General features: G+C 39.2%; 1 protein-coding gene and 1 long non-coding RNA gene across 3 annotated transcripts; one reads left to right on the top strand and one right to left on the bottom strand.

The window, feature by feature from the left end:
• Window positions 1-362: 362 nt before the first annotated feature.
• On the top strand, window positions 363-20,084 carry LOC117945693. Of its 2 annotated transcripts, none has more exons than XR_004656867.1 (3): window positions 363-372; window positions 11,685-11,689; window positions 19,834-20,084. It is a non-coding gene; the product is annotated as an uncharacterized LOC117945693 (long non-coding RNA). The 2 variants fall into 2 exon arrangements; XR_004656866.1 differs by lacking the exon at window positions 363-372 and adding an exon at window positions 1,963-1,982.
• LOC117945689 (type-4 ice-structuring protein LS-12-like) lies at window positions 17,570-19,741 on the bottom strand. Its single transcript, XM_034873328.1, has 4 exons — window positions 19,564-19,741; window positions 19,274-19,345; window positions 18,682-18,832; window positions 17,570-17,969 (listed from the first exon to the last, which is right to left on the bottom strand). Exons 2-4 carry the CDS (start codon window positions 19,320-19,322, stop codon window positions 17,705-17,707), a joined length of 465 nt encoding a protein of 154 aa, XP_034729219.1. The 5' UTR covers window positions 19,323-19,345; window positions 19,564-19,741; the 3' UTR covers window positions 17,570-17,704.
• Window positions 20,085-21,452: the final 1,368 nt, after the last annotated feature.

The raw sequence follows: 21,452 nt of genomic DNA, 5'->3' as shown, positions 1-21,452 counted from the left end.
TAAGCAACAATTTTAATGTTTGTAGGGTCTGTGCAGCTTTAATATGCACGGGGAGGTTCTTCCATAGATATCTTAGTTACAGATAGCAGCTAGCAAAGCAGTTTTTGTGTGTATATAAGTTTGTTCAGTTTGGAAAATTCCACAATCTCTACAAAGCTAACGTTAGCTCAGTTGACTGGCTGACTAACTGTCTGTTGGGTGACTAAGCGGAAAGGGCCTAGAAATCACTATTGCTTTTTTAATTTAGTTAGTTCACAGTTACAGTTTGATACTAACTTTTCTTTTGTTAATAACTGTTGTTGTACAATCGCTTACAGACCAGCCACATCACTGTTGTGCCAATGACATTAAAGCACACCCTCGTGTGTGTGTGTGTGTGTGTGTGTGTGTGTGTGTGTATATATATATATATATATATATATATTGCTTTAATCGAACAGATTAATTGCTGACCTGGAGAAAGTTTTCATGCTTAATATGTTTTTATTTCATAATTTCTTATAAGAAAGTAAGATTTACTACTAATAATCAGATCAGACAAAAATTTACATTTCTTATTTTTAAATAGAAGGCCTGCGGCATTTTTCCCGTATAAAATCTAAAACAAAATACAGGTTAAATGCATGAACAAAAACTAAGAATGTAACACTAAAAGGCTACAACAGATAACAACATGTTGTGGAAGTTTTTCTTCTCTTTGTTTGACTGTCGCTCTCTCGCTCTGTCTCCCCCTCCCTCCCTCCTTCCCTCCCAGCAGCCACGTCTCCAGCTCATATCCATGTTTATAAAGGGTTGCTCTCCATTATCCTAATTGAAAAATGAGAGCAAAGTGCCACTTTGTTCACAATACAGAGCCATAACCCCCTCTATTCATCTCATGCAATACAGTTCACCCCGAGCCAGCAAGACAACGCTTCAGAGAGATGACAAGCAAACTATGGAGAAATGTCTGTAGTACAAAGATTACAATCTATTTCCATGTTTTATTCTATTACTGAGACAGAATTAGACAACACATTCACAACAGCATGAAACATACATGTGCCCATGAGTACAGAAACTTCCCAGAACAGCCAGAATTGTTTGTATTATTACCTTGTGACTCATACATGTTCTACATCTAGGTCCACTCATGATAAAAAGGTTTATGGAACACGCTTTTTGCATCTCTAGCAAAAGTCAGTAGTCCAGTAAAATACACAGCGGGAACATATAATCGTGTAACACTCTCATTCTGTGACTCCAGCAGTTGTTAGTGGAAAATGAAGTACAAATACAACAAAACATTGAGCACAGTGGTACAACTGATAGAGAAAAACAACAGCCCTCTGAGGTGATTGACAGCATTTCTGAGTTACTGGATATATGTAGACTTTAACAAGAAAAAGACCAAAAATCTGTAATGTGTTTGATGTTGAATGATGTTGATGATGAAATGTGCAAAATCTAAATGATTACCACTTTTACTTGTACTTTTGTTACTTTACTTTTAATTGGTAGTTTGCAGTTATTACCATCACATTTTACCAACACTTATCCACTTTTTTGGAGTTAACAAACTACATGTACAGTTACTTTGTTACACTATCAATTGATTCTGATCCCATTCATGCCCATTACAATCTTAAATCCGGTAATTCTGCCCTAATGCTCCCACTTAAAAAAATTTAATGAATCATTTAAGTTAGTTTTTCTGCAGTTGATCATTTTAACAACAGTAACAATATCAATCAATACGCCTCTTGTTTGTTTGTACTACATTTAAACAACACAGTAGTTAATTCTGTCACTTTTTGATTGAGCTGGCTTGTGAACAAAAAGCTGCCAGGCGACTGTTGAGTGTCGACTTGGCAGGATCGGCACCTGCTCTGTGATCTGAATGTCAGATCAGCTGTTTGCTGCACAAGGAGGAGTCAGTGCAGCTCTTTCCAAGTCACGCAGAACCTCATAGAGTGAAGGACCGTGTGTGTGTGTGTGTGTGTGTGTGTGTGTGTGTGTGTGTGTGTGTGTGCGCGTGCATCTTCATGGGTGCAACTTTTGTTTGTATGTGTCAGCATGTAAACTTGATTTTTGCACAGCTTCACTTGAGCCCTATCCCTAACTTGTGAGCGTGTGATACTGACAAAGAGCACAAGGCAATGAGTGTCAAAACAGCCTTTTATTCAATGACTAACGTTTAACCTGCAATTTTATAGTATTTTCATTTGTGACAGTTAAAATGCGTAAGGCAACAGGATAACAGTGTCCTTGTTTGCTTTACATGTAAAAGTATTTTGGAGTATCAGCTGAAAGTTTCCATCCAACAGACTTTGAAAAAGAAACGACTGTCGGGAGACCGCAGAGTTGTTTTTTCTCAGGCAGCAATCTCAGTAAATTATCAAAACATTTTCTGTGTGAGTGAATTGCTTCTCACACGCCATGAGAAGTGATCACCAATCCACAGTAACACAAGCCAGGTAATATCACAATTTAGTCACGGCGTGGCAAATTCTGCCGATGTCATGCACCAGGCAGGGTGGATTTTAAGGCTATGGTAAATCAGAGGAAGACAAGACTAAAAGTCTACAGCCACGCTAGCATCTCTGTGAGGCTTGAAGCTATAGTGTATAGTTTCTGTCTCAACCATTCTAAGTAATGACAACAACACTGTTGGCGCAACCACGTTAGCTGCAAGTTGCTAGTATCTGGTCAAATCAAGAGAGAAAAAGAAACATGATGGACTCCTCAGACGAAGTAATTATCTTGTAATTTCCATAGCATTTTGCTGCTGTTGTCCTGTCTCACCGGAGACATAAAATGCATCACTCTGGTTTCATCGCTTTATAAAGATAGCCATACCGAGAAATGCAGAGAGAGTTTTGGAGGGCTTAATTAGCTTTGTATCAACTTATTTGGCAATGGCTTAAATATAACGGACATTTGTTAATGTAAAATAGTCGTGCAAAGCTTTTGAATACCCTTATCAGCACAGTAATTAGCAAATCCTGACTAGGGTAAGTAGGGAGAGACAGACCCTGTGCAGCATGAATGACATGCATAATTGTTTTAACTTAATTAAAATGCACAGTGATTTAATTAGTGAGTGTACTGACGAAGAACAAAACCAACGACCCTTGGGCATCATCTTCATTTATCAACCAGATGTACCCCTTAGTTTGCTCCCTGTTCAGGCGGAGACTTGCCCCATCCCATTGGCCGACCTAGGACGGTCCTGGAAGGAGGCTATAAATCTGTCATTTTGGGAGGATGGATGAGGACCAGTCACCAGACTGGGAGATGTGGTCTATCAGAGGTTTGCCAGTAATCTAGGTCAAAGGATCAGGAACATGCAAAAAAAATTGTAATACCACACTCATAAATCTTGGTGTAAAAAGGTGAAATGGAAGGCTCTGTGGATGTCAGGCTGTGACAAGAGATGCTGTGAATATAGGTTCACTTAAAAACCAGTTGGACATTGATTGACAATGGTTTGGATCCTGCCCTCAACCTGGAGAGTCACTGTCCGCCGCCACATGTGATAGCTCTACATCATCCTGTGTATATTGTGTCAGGAACATAAGTATGTGTGTAGAAGTCAAAACTTTAAAGATTTTTAAAGGTCAACTGATCCGCTTTTGATAAAAACTTAAAGGAATAAAAAATCTTTAATGACAAATTCATGGACCATTATCCAGATATCCATATGGACTCCTCAAAACAAGTAGCCTGCAAACTCAGTTAAATCCTGTTATTCCCGGCAAATGTTGCCACCTTTAAATCCATTAACTTATTTAGTTTTTGTTTGTTTGTTCATTTGTGTAATACTTGTTTTGCCTTTTATGTGAAACACCAGGTTCCTTGAAAGGCACAATAAAAATCCAAGCTTTAATATTATGATACATTTATTGCAGTGAACTCCGAAGGAGTTACAAGACATGCATCTCGATGACATGTATATATTACTACTATAGATCTGATCTAGTAGGAATGCCGTTGTGACCGGAGTGCTCATTCAGACACGAGACAAGCATGTTAAATTGCCGTCAAAGTATCGTAAACAGGGCCGTGTCTGAAAGGGGATTTAGTTACTCCCTAAGGAAGTAGAGAAGGGAGAAATTACACTGCATGAGGATGAAATTATAACCCAGGGCAGACACTCACTACTGTAAACTAATCCTCCAGCTCATTGACTCATTTGGTGTTGATCAGTTTTAATAAAAAGCCAAATTCTGGCAAGGCTGCAGTCATTGTGATTAAAAGACACATGATGAATGTTTAAATTATAATATAAATTATAATACAATCATATGATGCACTTTATTCATTGATCGTTCAAGTGACAGATTCAATATTTGCCCTGCTTCTCCATCTATAGATTGTCAGAAAAATCATCGAGCAGGGGCATGTCCTATGTCTCCTAGTGTCATGTTTACCCGCTGCATATTAACCTCTGGCGGTATCAGTCCAAACTGTGGCCATGACCTGTGTGACCCGGCCGGCTTCTGCGGGTCAGAACAGAACAGTCCCAGAGCCGCCAGACAGATCAATGTCAAACTCAGGCCATCATTGATCAAGGGGACAAAGATAGCATCATCGCTCAACAAGGAGCAGCTGCAGATGTTGTTTGTGTGAAGGCTGGAAATAAAATGGCATCCATGCCCAACATCCACGTCTTCATAATGCTCAAATGTGCATTAAGTAATACTTTTAGTGCCCTAATTGATGTTTTTGTAAAGCTGTCGATCAATACCAGTGACTCAACGGCTGCAAAAACCTCCTTTCTCACATCCGAACAAAACCCTCTCACCCTCACCTACAGTCCATCTACCCAGTCTTCTCAAATTTTCTCAAAACAGCATGCTGTCTTTAAAAGCAAATCCATTTCTCCACAACAAAAGAGTAGTGTGGGGTAAACAGCACAACCCAGACAGCTGGCACTAAAATGTTGGGATATGATAGTTGAGCTCATGGATGATCAAATAATTTATGTCCTCTGCTACTTAATTCAACTCATCTTGTAACTAGTATGTAGACTTTTTTTTGCATTTTTCAATTATTCCATGTCGAACTGTTTTCTGTATAATAATAAAAGAAATCTCCCATATTCCCGCAGCTGACAAATAGTCATTTTGGGATGAATATTTAGTCTTTGTCTTTATATTTTTAACAATTTTCAAATGAATGCAACAAAACAGGTTTTTCCCTATCTTTCCCTTGTGGATATCTATGTGGATGTTTCTTTAACAGTATGTTCTTTCTCTTCCTTCAAACGTAGTATGAGGCCTTGGTTACCTTCAGTTTCACCTTGTTAAACTCCTCCGCCACTTTTCTCTCTAAATAAAACGCCTCCAGTATCTGTTTGAAGGATTTATATAGTAACTCAACATGTGTAGTCCTTCCTTACATAGCACACACATGGTCATGTAAAACTGCTCATCATATTTGTGTGCATTAATGGGCCAAACTACAATAAATAATTTTCTGTTGTTTTCCGAACGCCTGTCCATTTTATCTTGGTTTCTATTAATTTTACCATCCCTACACTGAAAATCTATTAGCAGACTCTGTTGTGTAATCCATTAAGATTAGGTTTGCTTTAAATTTTTGTCAAATTATAACCTCTACCAAGGCAATATTGTCGGGTTTACTTTATTTGTTTTTCAGCAAGATAGTGGAAAGCCAAGAGAGAAGGGGCCAAGGAAGAACTTATTAATTTACAAAGAACCCATTAAATTACAAAGAACCCCTCAAACTCTGTGTTCAAAACTTTTTCACTTTTGTTAACATTGTGAGATAGGCATTTGGCCTTGATAAAGGTCTGTGCTTTACGAGTGCACTTCTAGTTGTGGTGAGGTTATCTAATGAATGAAAAACATTGGATCCTGAAACAGTAAGAAAAGTAGGAATTCAAAACACAGCAGCATGGTTGGCAAAATTGTTGTTTTGATGTGAAGTATATGCGATTTTATAGGGATAAGATACTTTTTTTAAATATGCAAAACCACAGGTATGGTCCATTCAAAGAAAGACTATAGTCTTAATAAATCAGGTTGTCTACAATAGCCCACTGCATCGTGTACTAGAGGCCAGTATATGAATATTGAATATTGAACATCTCAGGACGGCTGGAAGACCAGCATCTTCCTAGTAGAGGTAGGATGCAGGGGATTTGTTTCCACATCTACCACCAGTTTGGTGCAAAAAATAGGAGTGAAGGGCTGCTCCCTCCAACAAGTCATCAAGTCCATGTCAAGTGCTGTCAAAAAAAAGGAGTAACTGGCTCTGGATCAAGAGCAAAGGACCCCAACTGGGCAGCAAGGTAGAGACAGATGGTATGTGGTCAGGCTCAGGCCCGACTCAGGGAGAAGACGCCCCTGCCAGTCGGAGCCCATAAGGGAAATGGAAGGTATAGCATGGAGGGGGGTGTACCTGGGACCCTGGGTAAACTGTTAAGCCCTCTGGAGACGTCGCTGGTTCAATCAGAGAAATGTTGATTAAAGCAGAGTGCCCACCTGATGACCATAATGACATACCTTACCCTCCTTTTCACCACTCCAGACCGACTGCTACTGTAAAGAGTTTCCTACTAAATGTATTGAAACACCTAGTTCTATCAGCTGTACTTACACATAATACATGATGTTGATAGGTGTTTTTTTGACACTGAAATGAAACTGACATGATCTTTAAGATTTTGATAAATGTGTTTGCAAGATTCCCTCGAGTCTTACCTCTTACTGTCGTGTGAGCTTCTAAAGAACTAAAGTTGAACTAAAGAACTAAAGAGCATTTGGGAGCTGTGAAGAACCGAGAGTAGGAGGGAGAATATAAAGGCAGAGCTGTGGGAGAGCAAAAAGCATGAGTGGATTGTGATGAAGAGCATTAGGAATAAAAGAAATGTGCTAGAAAGAGGAGAATGAGGATGGAGAAAAGGAGGACAGCGGTGTCCTCCATTTCGAGGACACCACTGCGGCGTGTGTAAGTGAAAGGAAAAAATGGAAAGGGAAAGGGAAATAAATAAGTCCAGGAGGAGGAGAAAGCAACAGAGGGAGGGAAAGATGATGATTTGTGGCTCTCTCCAGTGTGCTAGCGTTACAGGAATGGCCCTCCAGGGCAGCATGAAAAGCCTCTTGATTGTTAGGAGTGGTAACTGGAGCCCCCAGCTCCTTGCCCTGATAGATTTATTTACATTTCAGCGCCTGGAACCCACTCAGAAAAAAATGATACGAGGCAGCCGGGGCATCAATATTTTGTAGTAGTGATGATCCTACTTTGCCCAACTCCAAGCTCTTTTGTTTCATGATGATGACTTAATGCTGCTGGTGATGCTGCATGTTGCACTGGTCAGTAATTGGCTGGAATGGACACAATTGTGGATATGTTTTAATGCCTGAGAGTCTTATTGTCTATAATTAACTTTAACTAACACTTAATCAATTGCCATTATACGAACGTGATTACATTAACACATCTGATTGAGCACCATACCGCCCTTCTATGTTGTAGCACCACTGTGACTACTTTCAAGTCATTTAAAATGGAGAGGTGGTCCCCTCATTTTGAAAGGCTTAAAGACATTTGTGCAGAACCCCTGCTGTGCACAGTGTTAGACCAAAGGTGCAATCTAAAATTACAAATGGCTCTCAAGGTTTTAATTACTGCCAACTATGTAATTATCACAATTCAGCCAGTGAATGCCACACATTCTCTTGGCCTTTTGACTGCTTCGCTGTATAGTGTTAGCTTTTATTTTTTTTGTCCATCCTGGGAAGATTTACCAACAAAACCTTTTCAGCACTATCTGGATTTTCACCTCTCACATTTTCTAGCCGGTAAGGGGCAACAGTCCACACGCAATCCAACCTCTAAAACCTCAGGGCTCCTGTCTGGACAGAGGTTTGGCGTTATAGACATCAACTGAGCTCTCAGTGACAGAAAAGCCTTGAGAGTGAAAATCCATGTGAGCCTCCGTGTGTTGTTTCTGGAAAGATTCCAACAAGATTGGGAGTCTGCAGCCATTTGAGTGGCTCTGTGAGGCTGTACTTAATTCACAACGGGGTTTTGAGCTGTGCTGCTAACATTCTCAGGTATAACGTCTACCATGTTCACCATCTAGTTTAGCATTCACGTGTTAGCATGAAACACAAAGTACAACTGAGGCTAATGGGAATGCCATAGAAACTAAATTATTAGTAAATATTTTTGTTGGAAACCAAAGTATTACAAAATTTAAAATTGACTATGCTATTACAGGAAACAACCAGCATTATCAGTGGGATTCATATTCTCAGCACCATAGATATCTGTGCAGAATGTAATGCAATCAATACAATAGCTTTTGAGACATTTTAGTCCAGACCAAAGCGGGGGACCGGCCGACATTCCTCGAGCCACACAACTGGTGAATGAGTAAATGAATGAACTTGTTTTTCTAACCAAAAAGACTGAATTTTGCAGATAAAAACTGTGTAATTTTCTATGAATAAACAAACCTGAACTAAAACCAGTGGGCTGTTTCAATTTAAAATCAAAAAAATGAGGGAAATATAGTAATTCCGCTTCTTTGGAAAGGAATTTCTCTATTAGAGGAGACATATGAAAGGTGGAGCAGAATGGAACATAAAAGGCACAAGCCCAGACTGAACAGAGAGACATCCTGCTGAATTATGACACAGAACAATTACCTCCAACATAATGACTTTTGATTGTAATGAGTTTATTTTATGGCACATGGCAAATCATCAGAGTCAAAGCAGGTTTCTTATCCACTGACAGACTTTTTGGAATAATGTCTTGGTTGAAACAGCACAAAGCATATGAACATAAGAACATTTAGTTGAGTAAGTACACATACTCTTACACTCAACTCAAAGTAAACTTACTCAACTTATACTTTACTTCAGAATTTCCTCTTGACGCTTCTTCAACTGCATTTCAGAGGGAAATGTACTTTTTACTCCACTGCATTTCTAAACTATTTATAATAATTGATTTACCGATTTAGATTTTTATACACTAAACAAGTTTTATAAAATAAGCCCAATTGGTATACATTAAGCTGTCCAACAGTGTCCACAGTAGTTACAATGCTATTCATCTGCATCCGATACATATTTAAAAAACTTACTGCAAATGTAATAATAATGCAATAAAGTAATATTACCCTGACAAGAGCCATTCTGCTGTGTACTGAGTACTATTTATATACATTTTGCTGACATTAATTCTGTACTTTTCTGTAAGATTTGGGCATTGATACTTTTAAGTAAAACGTCTGAATACTTCTTCATAGCTTTAATAGCATAAAGATACCTTAGGTGCCCTGATAGCTCAGTTGGTATAGCGTGCACCCCTAAATAGAGGGTTTACTCCTTGACTCAGTGGGCCAGGGTTTGACTCTGACTTGCAGCCTTTTGCTGTGAGTCCTTCCCCCCTCTCTCACCCCTTTCAGGTCTTCAGCTGTCCTGTCAATAAAGGCCTAAAAATGCCAAAACAAATAATAGATGACCGGCTCACTGAACTGTCACAAAATGTTGGATATTAATTTGAAAAAATGAGCTTTTCTTTTATCTTCTTGCTGTAAGATAATATTGCCAAGACTTCTTCAGCTTGTATCTTGTATTGAGAGTGATTTCTCAAAAGGAGAACAAACGGAGAGAGGCAGCAGCAGTTGATCTGGACAGCCAGCAGATATCCACACGCAGACGGCTCTCAGTCTTAAGTGGAAGAGCAGCAGCCTCTCTCCCATTTAGGATAGTGGGCTATTTAGCCTGACAGCCATTAAATATGAATTAAAAACCACACAGGCCTCTTTGCCTTCAAAAATGTCATTACATATCTTTATGGCGGCCGATTGTTGAATAAGCAGTTTGCAGGGCTCCCCTGGGGGCAAGGCTGGGGATGGGAGTAGAGTGGAGAGGAGTGGATGGAGGGAGGGATGAAAGGGGGAGGGGAAGGGAGGAAGAAACCGGGGTGGTCAGATGAGTGCTGGAGTGAAGAGATGGGCAGGATGGAATAGGGGGACAGATGGGTGGAGGAGCAAGGAGGAATGAGAGCATGAGTGGAGGGATGGCAGAACAAAAACAAAAGGGGGAGGAGAGGTGGATGGCAATATGTGGAGGTGAAGCATGGAGGATGGAGAGAGCAGTGGAAGGAATAACGAACAGGTTGGTCTGCTGTAACGGATGAGGCCTAATAGCAGCTGAAATGGAATCTACATTACAGGTCCTAACTGAGTGCAGTACTTCAGGGGCCGAGCCCCTAAAAAGGAGCAAATAATAGCGCTGCCTTGAAGTGGTGCTTCATTTTCTCTCCAGCAGATGAGGGAGATGTGCGGGGGGGATGAGATTGAAGGGGAAGGGTATTACTTCAGAGAGATACTGGCTTTCTTAGTATTTTTAGGGTTGTTAAAAATGTCTCAAAAGGTCAGCACATTCATTGCACAGTGTTTGTGGCGTGGCCTAGAAGCCCGAACCACCAGGCTGTAATTATCCAAGCTGCTCCCCCAAATTGTGATGGCTATTTCTAAAGAAATAAATATATTACTACTGGTCTTGAAAATACCCCCTTGTTGCCTTAACACAGCTCATTTCACTAAAATACATTTGATATCGCCCCACCAACAATAGACATTTAATGAGGTTTTCTGTGATGCAGTTTAGCCTACAGGAAGATGCTTCAGATTGTCAAGAGGACCTGTAAATAAGAGAGAGGAAAAAATACCATAATGTATTTCTTGTGACATTGTTATATTCAGTCAGACAAACACCTTACAGTAAACTGCACTTGTCTGATTGGGCTGCTACAAAGTCCCAGTAGGCCAACAAAAGTACAGTATATCCCCAGAGGACAAAGATGTTGTTTTTTTCTTCTGTATTTAGGCTTCAGTTAGCTACTTGGACTTGTGACTGTTCTTCATATAAATGTTTCTGAATTAAAGTAAACGTTTCTGCTCTTTGAATGTGATGTGTTAGATGAGAGACCCAAGGGGAGAATTATTACATTAGTATAGTATAGTTTTTATTCTATTCTATTTTTATATTGTTTGGTTTAATGAGGGCACCAACTATATTTGTCGGAATAAAATTCCATACAGCCAATTGGATTGCTTTATTTTTAAGTGAAAGCAGTGATGTCATGTGTTGTATGAGGCACACGTTACACTGAGTACACCAACTCTGAACAACACCCCACATTAGCAAAAAAAGTAGCAAACTTAATAAAAATTCCAAAAATGGCTGAGATTATTTTGGACTGTAAAGTAGGGATTACTAAATGTGATTTTAACTTTATGTTTCTGGGGATTTGATGGATTGCAGCGTCTTATTATGTCCTCTTTTCACTGCCCATCTTAAAAATGTACGGATGGCCAGGAAGCAGTGACTCAAAGTTGTTACAGTAACTGGGTGATTGCATGGATTGACAGGTGGATAGATGGATGTTGGGGGACACGTGGCAGCAGACAGATGTAAGGATGGAGGGATGGATGAACAAATGCACAGACAGATGGAGAAGCAGACAGGCTGCCAGACGTGAGCAACCACTGGTTCTATTGACCATGTGATTGGTCAATACATTGCTCCGTCTGAAACGTAATCTCCCCTTATCAGGTTGTCCCAAGCCGTCTTCGAAAACAAAAAAGGCCCCACAATGTATTTATCCAGCTCATATGGACAGTACATACACGTAGCTTTTCACATGTCCAGGACTAGTATGTCTATATTTTTGCTAGTTCCTAGTGTGTGCTGCCCAATGAAAACACCTGGTCCAATCCTTATGTTCCAACTGCAATATTTCAGTTGAGCGTTTACACACAGAGGTGCACAGCTTCACTTACACTCTCCTTTTCCTGCATCGCTCTATTCTGTGAGTGTGTGTATGTGTGCTTTCACTCCTGTCAGTCCACTTAAGGGCCTTTGGTTTCAGAGGAGGCCATTGTATTTCCTCCATCGCCTAGCAACCATCACCAAGGCCGACACTCCATTGTTGCGGAGGCTGAGAACCTGAATTGCCTGCTGCCTGTTTCTACTTTTCAAAATTGTACTGTAATTTCACAAAGTGGTGTTTCAGAGAGAGAAAGAGAGAAAGAGAGAGAGAGAGAGACTTTAAATTGAACGGTTATGTGAAAATTGGGGGAAGCTTCATTTGGTGGTTTCACAGGAGCTGCACACATTTGTTAAAGCCACACAAATAGTTGAGAAGCAAAGAGATTCAGAGCGTGTTGTGCATTCAGCAAAATGAAAACAAACACTAAACTGTGTGTGTGTCTGAGATTTATCCACCTTACTTTCTGTTTAAGTACATTTAAATACTTGTGCATTTAAATGTTATGCTCAGACACAATATTGTGTTTAAGACAGGAGCTGAAACAGATGAAGAGATACCTGTAAGTGTTTCCTGTGAGTTTGCAGCAGATGTGTGTTTATGGCTTATAGTTTGTTGAAATTTTATTGGCTGAGAATCTGATAGAGGGAGATACACATCCACAAAGACAGGCGGACAAAGAGTGAAGAGAGAGGGAAGAGAGAGTGATAGAGATGTGGAAATGCAGAGAGAGAGAGAGAAAAAAGGAGAAAATGGGAAAAACATGAAGAACATGTAGTGGGCGGGACTTGAGCGTTGAAAAGGTTTGTGGGCTAGATTTTTCTTGGTGACGTCACTTTTACACAGTTTCCTTGAATAGCACCTGTGTGCATGGGGGCTGTCCGTCATTTCTGAGTAAAAACATAACCCATGCCAGCAAAAACATATCTATCAGTGTTTTGCCCTGGCCATTGGAGACAGACTGGGTCCTTTTTTCTCCCCGGAGGCCAACATCAGCTCTGTTGTCTTCAACCGCTGGGTGTGAAAGATTGGCCCCCTCAAATCTTCTATTTCCTCAACCCCAAAGCATTTTAGCCTCTTTTCCGTACATGAGAAAAAAAAAAACCTTTTTGTGAATTCAACTGAGTTAAAACATTTTTGACAAAGACTCCGCTTTCTCTTTGTGCAGTTCAAATTGCTCTTTTTTTGTGTGCCTGCAATTGACGCACTTGTGGATGACCCCAGGTGCCTAATCCAGAAATGGTAAGTGCCAACAATTTCACATTTGGATAAATCAGTGTGTCTTTCCTTATTTTTTATATCTTTTTATTGTTTTGACTGAGCCATACCGAGAACATCGGAATCGCCTTTTGAATGTTTACTGTTTTTGTAGTGTTCATTGCAGCCATTTTGCTCTGCAATCTAAAGACACATTTTTCCTTTAGTACTCGTCTTGTCATTGTCTGTCAGTGTCAACCGCTTTCTCAACCTCAATGTCATTTGTGCAATGGGTCTATTCTGTCTCTGCACTCCTGTATTTCCCATCAAACTGCACAAAGATCCTTAGGAATCTGGCTGTTCTTAATCATTTTCACGAAAATCATTTACGACACACAAATTTAGATATTAAAACGCACAGAAACAGACGGTTATGTACCAACATGCTCACGTTAGACTAGTGCAGACACCCCACTGACAAACTGTAGATGTGTGCACAAATCTACAGCATGCCAGGGGTTCAGGGGTTAGAGCGTTCATCTACCAAACGGATGGTTGGTAGTTCGATACCTGGCCCTGCCACACATAGAAGTGTCCTTGAGCAAGACGCTGAACCCTGAATTGCTCCCAAAGCTGCACCTCATCAGTGTTTGAATGGGTGTGAATGTTTAGCTGATGAGCAGGTAGCACATGCATGGTAGTCACAGTGTGTGAATGGTAAAGGTTTTCTCTGCTGTGTAAAAGCGTAGTCGTTGAGACTAGAGAAGTGCAATATAAATACAGTCCGTTTAGATACAAATTCAGCAGGAATCAGTTTCACAATGACAATCTACATAAATCATGAATGCAGAAATAACGACTGCAAAGATTGAAAAAATAGATTTATTTTTGTCTTTTATGCTGTTGAAAGAAAGAAAACGTATTTTTTTTATCTGATCTGAACTACATAATAAGCAAGAAAAACACGTGTATATAAAATGACAGGACAATCCTACTGCCTACAGCCATTTCCTAGGCAGCTTCATTTATACCCTACTCTTAAAATATTGCATATCATTTTGACATATACACGTCATAATTCTAATGTTGGTATAACACCTACTGTACAATTAAAGTGTTTTTTTCTGTGTCCATTACGGTAAGTATGTGTCCATTCCTGTTATGTGTCATTAACATTAATTAACATTAACATAATGGCAAAGTGCCAGTGAGAAACAACTGACTGTAGGTTATTTCCTTAAAAGATGACTTCCAAAAGGTTATTATTCATGTTAAATAATTGATCCTTATTGACAACATAAAAACCTTACCTGGAACCTGTACACGTCATAGACAATGTCGAATTGAGTGGAGTACATGCAAGTGGGAGAAATGTTAAATGAATGCTATAGTTTTCATCTGAGGCTCAGCAGGAGCTGGTTTATGGAATTACTATGTTCTACTTTAACATGTAAAAGTAGTTTTTGCATCCTCCTGTAGCTTCTTCCAATAAGTAATCAATTGTATCTGATGGAAAATGATTATCTGATTCAAAAACCCATTATTCTGTACACAGCAATGTTTAATACTGTTCCTGTTTGATCGTGTTTATATGATACTGTGTATTCCCTGCAGTCTCTTATATACTAATATTTCTTTTAGTTAGGGCTGCAACTGACAATCATTTTCATTACTAATTGATCTGTCAATTGCTTTCTCTTTTATTTGTTGATTAATCGTTTAGTCTTAAAAAAAACGGTAGGAATGCCTTTTAACCTATCTAAGATCCCACGATGATGTCTTCAAATTTCTTGTATTGTCAAAACAATAGTCCAAAACTCCCAAAATGTTAAACTTGCTATAATGCGAGACCAAGAAAAGCAGCATATTCTCAGATATGAGAACATCAGATTTTTAATTCTTTCGTTTTTTTGTTGCTTGAAAAAGGACTTAAACATCTAATCAATCACAATACTTGCAAATTAATTGTTTTTTGATCAACTAAACGTTGCAGAACCACTTTCAAGCTGCAACGTTTGGACATTGTTCTGTTGTAAAATATGATTAAAAGCCTAGTAACACTGCAGCCATCAGTGTAAACGTCATAATAGGGACAAACAACTGGTTGAGTAAATATTTTAATATTATTTCAGCAAAGCTTCAAAATTGTGAACTGGAAAGGATTTTCACATGCTGACCGCCTCCTTTCTCTTCTCTTCACCTACTTTATAGCAGCAGCATCGCTGACTGACAGCTGAATCAAACTGAAACTGAACTAATTAGCACTGACGTGAGAACATAAGATCACCCCGCAGTGACTGAACGACAGCTTGTCAGCGAGTGTTTTCTCTCTGTTCCAGCATGCAGGAACGTCTCCGGCTGTACCGAGCCTTGGATCACACAGTTTGTTCTAGCAGATAACCCCTGGCCCTGCTTCAGGCCTCTCTACCTTCATCCAGAACACACTGAACCCTCCACAGGTTCACACAAAACAGTTGGTTCCATGTTTCAAGGTAGAGAAAGTGTCGCTTTTTAGTGGAGTACATATGTAGAAGTGTAAGTATATATTAATGGAACACATACCCCCAGTTAATACATTAATACATGAATACATTATGCAAGATGATGACTGTATGATTATGATTTTCAAATACACAAATAAACGGTAGATGAAAGATAAGATAGTCGCACAGAAATAATTGCAGTTATTCAAACAATAATAACTCTTTTTTCCCATCTCTAAAAAGGTGTTTTTACTTTCTTTCAAGCGTGTTTTGAGCACTTTTACAGAGGGTTATTTGACAGGCTGCCCATCGATTCCTTTAATCTCTACAAGCACAAGGAGAAGGCCGCTCAGCACTGCCAGTTCTTCTGGGACAAACAGGCTCCGGCCTTCAACCGAGAGGTTTGAGAGCGCTGACGAAAGTTTGGTTTGAAGGAGAGCCGTGAAGGTTCTGTCAAAAGCTCCTTCTGCCATCCCTCGTCTCCACAGGATCACACATTAGCTCAAGGAGGCCACCTTGAGTATGCTTGGAGCTTGGCAACAGAACTGGGAGAGATTAACAGAATACTGAATAGATCTCCTACTGGTCTCAGTAATGATTCGATTGGTGCATTTGTAGTTGGCTTAGAAAGAAAAGCATCTTTTACAAGATTTTAATTTACAGAAAAATGCTGTTAAAAGTTATAAATCTCATGACTGTCACTGTTTAGATGAGAAAGTCCATTGCAGCATGGAAGACTAGTGATTTTGTTGTTGTGTGGTTGGACTGACAACAAGTCATTGTCTCCCTCACTGCTTTGAGACACAAGCTTGAACTCGCGCCAAATCTGTGACAATTTCTCTCAAAATGGGGCACTGAGCTCCAATTTCCCTTTGAGTAGTTGCATAACAAAACAACGAGTGCTCCGGGTGGCTTCCAAGAAAAATGAGCGGCAATTACTGTATACCTTGATGTACTATTGTGCATAACACCGACTAAACTGGGTCAAATCACAATTTATCTCCACGGGGAAGCTGCACAATTTTGGGTGAAAATCAGGAGGAAACAAGAGGTGGAAATAGAAACACAGATTGTGAAGTAAGATGTCAAAGAAAAGATTACCGTATTATAGTTTTGAACATATTGTTCAAATAGAAATACATTTTAAAATTATTTTGTAATAGTTTTTCTAAGACAGTGATTGACCTGGCTTAAACTGTGTCCAAATTATACATAGATCATGCAAATTTTTCTGTTGTTAATCTGCTTATTTAACACCACACTGATGGAGGTGATTTTATTTCTCTCTAAGCTTCAAGGTTGTTGTGATAAAAAAAAAAAATTGTGTGGTAGGTTATTATTGGCCTGAAGTCAATACATTCATCAATTTAAATTATTCTCATTCCCGAGATTGTGTCCATGCTGTACACTGGCCTCCAACCTATTTGACAGCCTACTTCAGAATATTGAACCATGATGGAAAACCCCACTGACCCAAAGGTCAGAGGTAATACTGATATCCACTTCCACTTCAATGAGTAACTCTCAACAGATTCTGCTTCAATATATTTCATTTCAGCTTGATAACTCGCCTTGCGACTTAATTTTTTAGAAATTAACCTCTGTGCTCAGAATGCTCATATAGCTTTCCTCATATAAGTCCAAATCAATGGCAATTTCAGACCCTTTTTAGCCCTCCTAAATTTCATTTCAACCCCCCCCCTAAAATTATAATAAGAAAAACAAATTTTCTTTTGAATCAATTTTAGTGCTTAAGTTAGAATTTGCGAAGTAGTCTGTTAGTGTCAGAGGGCAAAAGTTGTATTTTTTTATTTATTGTTTACACCTCATTATCATTTCATTTGATTCTGATGATCCATAAAGGGATTTTTGTAGTTTTTTCCAATGTTCAATATTTTGCATTTATCCTGTGTTATAATAATAAATAAATATAATCATTGTTATCCAGTTAAATTGCTTATTTAGCGGGGGGTTTAACACTTTTGCAAGGCACTGTATCTGTTTCAGATTCTCATTAAAGGCTTAGAACTCTTAAAGGTGTGATCCTAGAATCGCCCCTGGTCCAAATAAAGAATAGGTCAATGATTACTTTCAAAACCTTTATTGATAACATTCAGCCATCACATCTCAGATAACATGGAGACGCACAAACACCAGCTAGGCATTTTGGACAGACCCAAAACAGGAGTGTTATTGCAGCTGGAATGAACCAACATCAAGCTTTACTGGGGGGGAGGGAGCAGGGCCTTGGTCTGGTCCATCACCTGCTGGAAGAACTTCTCCATGATGTCGGTCAGAGGCTGGACCTGGGCCTGGAAGTTGTCAGTCAGAGGCTTGACCTGGGCCTGGAAGTTGTCAGTCAGAGGCTTGATGTGATCCTCAATGTTGGCAATGTAGGGTTTGACCTGCTCCTGGAGCTTGGCAGCCTCGGCCTGGACCTTGTCAACCAGAGGCTGGATCTGAGCCCTGCTGTCGTCAATGTAAGTCCTGTGGAAGGGAGGAGGAAGCGACTTCTGTAAGTCACTGATGTGGACTCCAACTTGTATTTTAATAAAGGAAAGTGAACTTGGACTGCCAAAAAAAAGTATTAGTGTGACTCCAAAGGAAAGTCTTTTGAGAAAAACATCTGTGATTGAGTACTTATTGCTTCAACCAGGTTATGTGTCAACATAATTTGGGTTCAAAGAGGTGGTTAGACTTTAGATTTGTGTAATTTTCATAATAAATATCACTTTTTCATCTTGAAAACTGACTGAAAAGTGACATTTATTGTTTTCAGAGGCAGTTTTTCTCTGTTGTGGATTTTCTCAATTGCATGAGATTGTCTACATGTTAAAATTCAAATACACTGGTATGTGTATAGCTAATAAAATATATCAAGTCATTATTAAAGTCAATACAATTGCAGGGGGAAGATTAACACTTCTGGAACTTCTTTATTACATTTTGACCACATTGTAAAAATTAAGCTTGACATTTACATGTAGAGCTTATACTTGAAACATTTCCCAGAATGCTTTATCCAATCTGTCGCTTACACAGAGGGGAACAGTGATTTTAAATGCCAAGATCACAATTCCAAGCACAGCAGAGCAAAATTTACTGCAGCCCGACAAAAGACAGAATAACATTTTGTGCAGAAAACATGAACATTAGAAGAACATGAAGTTTTTTTTTTTTTCTGTTGGTTGTTACTTACTGGGCAGTGTTGGTCACCTCCAGAGCCTTCACCTTCTCCACCATGTCCTGAGTGGCGCTATTGATGCTGGCAGACATGTCATTGATGAGCTGGGTGAGCTTCTCCAAATCGGTCTGGGCGTCACGCTTCACCACTGACCCGGCCTCGGTGCCTTTGAACACAGATTGGCTGTTTGTTATCTAAATCCACTTAATGTAATTCAACCTTACACACTGCACAGCCTGAAGACAGTTAAAAATATCAACAGTAATGTCTTCAGTTCATCAGATTGAAGGGTAGGCATGCGCACACAATAGACATATTTAATAAGCACTAGCTCTCTGCTGTTGTGTCAAAAATCCTTTGAATTTGATTGGTTTGTAGATTTATTTAAATTGTCGTCTGAAAGGTATTTCTGTCTCTAAATTGCACAGTGGTCAAGTTTAGCTCAAGGTTTTTAAATGCCTAAATTTGAGAGAGAAAGGTTTTTTGATGTACAGAAAATGAAGCAGATATTCTGAAGTTTATGTATTTTTTAGTCTACATCTGATCTTACAAATACATTACGCATATCAAATTGAGTTGTTTTTTTATCAGTGAAAGCATGTCTTACCATAGGCAACAGCCAAAACGACAAAAGCGGCAACGAGGGAGAATTTCATGGTTGCAGATGATCAAGATAAACCTGGAGAAAGTTAAAGGATTATTCTGATGACACTGAAAAGTTTCAGAGATTACAATAAAATGGTGGCACACTGTGACAAAGCAGCAACAGATATTTCAGATCATTTAGGAAATGTAAGTGATGCTCAATGTGTTTTCTACAAATATCTGAAAAACGCATTTCTGTCTACAGCCATAGAAAGTATAATAAACACCAAAGGAAAGAAGCAAGAGACATACCTTAACTCCTGGGGTTCTCTGACTTAGTGGTGCCTTCTGTCAGACAGCCGGAGCCTTTTATAGCTCCAGGGGGTGAGTTAATCACGACTAATCACAATTTAATCACCTCCTACGTAGAGAAGTGACCTGACTTTGAGTTGGCTGAACCTTGATGCTTGAGAGTTGTCACAAGAAAGAAACAAAGTCCACTTTGTTTGTGTTGTGTGTGTGTGTGTGTGTGTGTGTGTGTGTGTGTGTGTGCGTGCGTGCGTGTGTGTTCTTGTTTAACAGTATTCGTGGGCTCCAAAAACCGAGAGTTCAGTATACTTGAGGGGTCCCAACAGCTTTGTGGGGCCAAAATGCTAGACCCCACAACTTTAAAGGGCTGTTTGAGGGTTAAGACTTGGTTTTAGGATTAGGGTTAGAATTAGGTTATGGTTAGGGTGAGGGTAGGGGTTAAGGTTAGGCATTTAGTTGTGATGGTTAAGGATAGGGTAAGGGGCTAGGGAGTGCATAATGTCAATGACAGGTCCCCACAAAGATGGTGCCATGCACATGCTTGTGTGTGTGTTTGTGTGTGTGTATGTGTGTAGATCACAGGAGTAAACCCAGAATCAATGGGCTGGTGTTGGGTAGACTGTGTGTGTGTGTGAGTGTGTGTGTGTGTGTTATTCACTTTCTGTTTGAGTACATTTAAACCCTTGATGTTTTCAATGTCATGCTCAGACGTATAATATAAGTTATCTGACAGCTGGAGTGGCTTTAGGGATCAAGGTTTTACAAACAAAACAGATAATCAACTTTTAAAATATGGTGTATTATTATTTTTGGGTTAAGGGTGTCTTACTTAGGTGCAAAATAAAGCAAGATAAAAGTATGAAAGAGCAGCTAACACAAACTGGAAAAACAGTTTAATAAAGATTTCATGTTTTCAGACTAACTAATGTTTTTGTGGTTCTTTCCTTTTTATAAGTATATATTATACAGTATGTCATTCATGAGCACTGATCTAATTTTTTTGCCCTATCTATGATGATTGCAGGGGTTTAATCTTACTTTGATATCTTAATAGAAGGTGAGCTGGAGCCTTGGACACTTCCCTGGTCCTATCAGCAGTCAGCCCTTATGCAGCGTGTGTAACAATCAGCAGCAGCCCGAGGAGCTCCTGATAAGCTCATCGAACAAGATACTGTAGTTCCTGTGTCATCATACGGGGGCCTTCTGGCTGTTACTTCGTTTATTCTTTTTCAAACCAATACAATTACTGCCATGATGTGTCTACAAATTATCAAATGATAAAATATTCTTTTACGTATATTTATTATTTAATCCCTTTGGTATATTTGTTTAAATATTATATATTGTGTTGTGTTCTCCACTTTTAAATTGTAACAGCTGTAGGAAAGTGTGTCATGTCTGCAATTACGTCACTATATGGCACATACTTATCTACTTAGTTAAAACATATTGTACTACACACCCTTGTTTGGGAACAATGAGCGTAATAAAAGGAGTAATAAAAAAGTGTAATTTCCTTAGCCAATGTGGAAATGGTCTTACTTGTCTTACTATTATTTGACTTACGGTATAGTTTAGTTTAATTTAATAGTTTATTTGAACAAAAAAACAACAACATTAAAATAAAAGATTTATATACATGCATTCCTGCATACATATATAATTAAAATGACGGATAAATAAGGTAGCACAGTCTTCCAAAATTGAAAGTCATTCAAACAAAACAAAACATTTTCCATGTTCAAAAGGAGTAGGAAGAAGTTGACAAAGAACTTATCGGGTCCGACCCCCTTTCTCTACTTTTGTCCTTCTCCTTTATTAAGTGCTTAACACGGCTTTGTGTGCCATCTTGGATTCTGTCTTTCAAAGCGAACAGTGAAAATGCAACAGCT

The sequence above is a fragment of the Etheostoma cragini genome, chromosome 6 (genome assembly GCF_013103735.1).
Source record: "Etheostoma cragini isolate CJK2018 chromosome 6, CSU_Ecrag_1.0, whole genome shotgun sequence".
NCBI classification, from domain to species: Eukaryota; Metazoa; Chordata; class Actinopteri; order Perciformes; family Percidae; genus Etheostoma; species Etheostoma cragini.
Note: the sequence above shows the minus strand (reverse complement) of the source record. Positions and strands in the feature narration are given on the sequence as shown.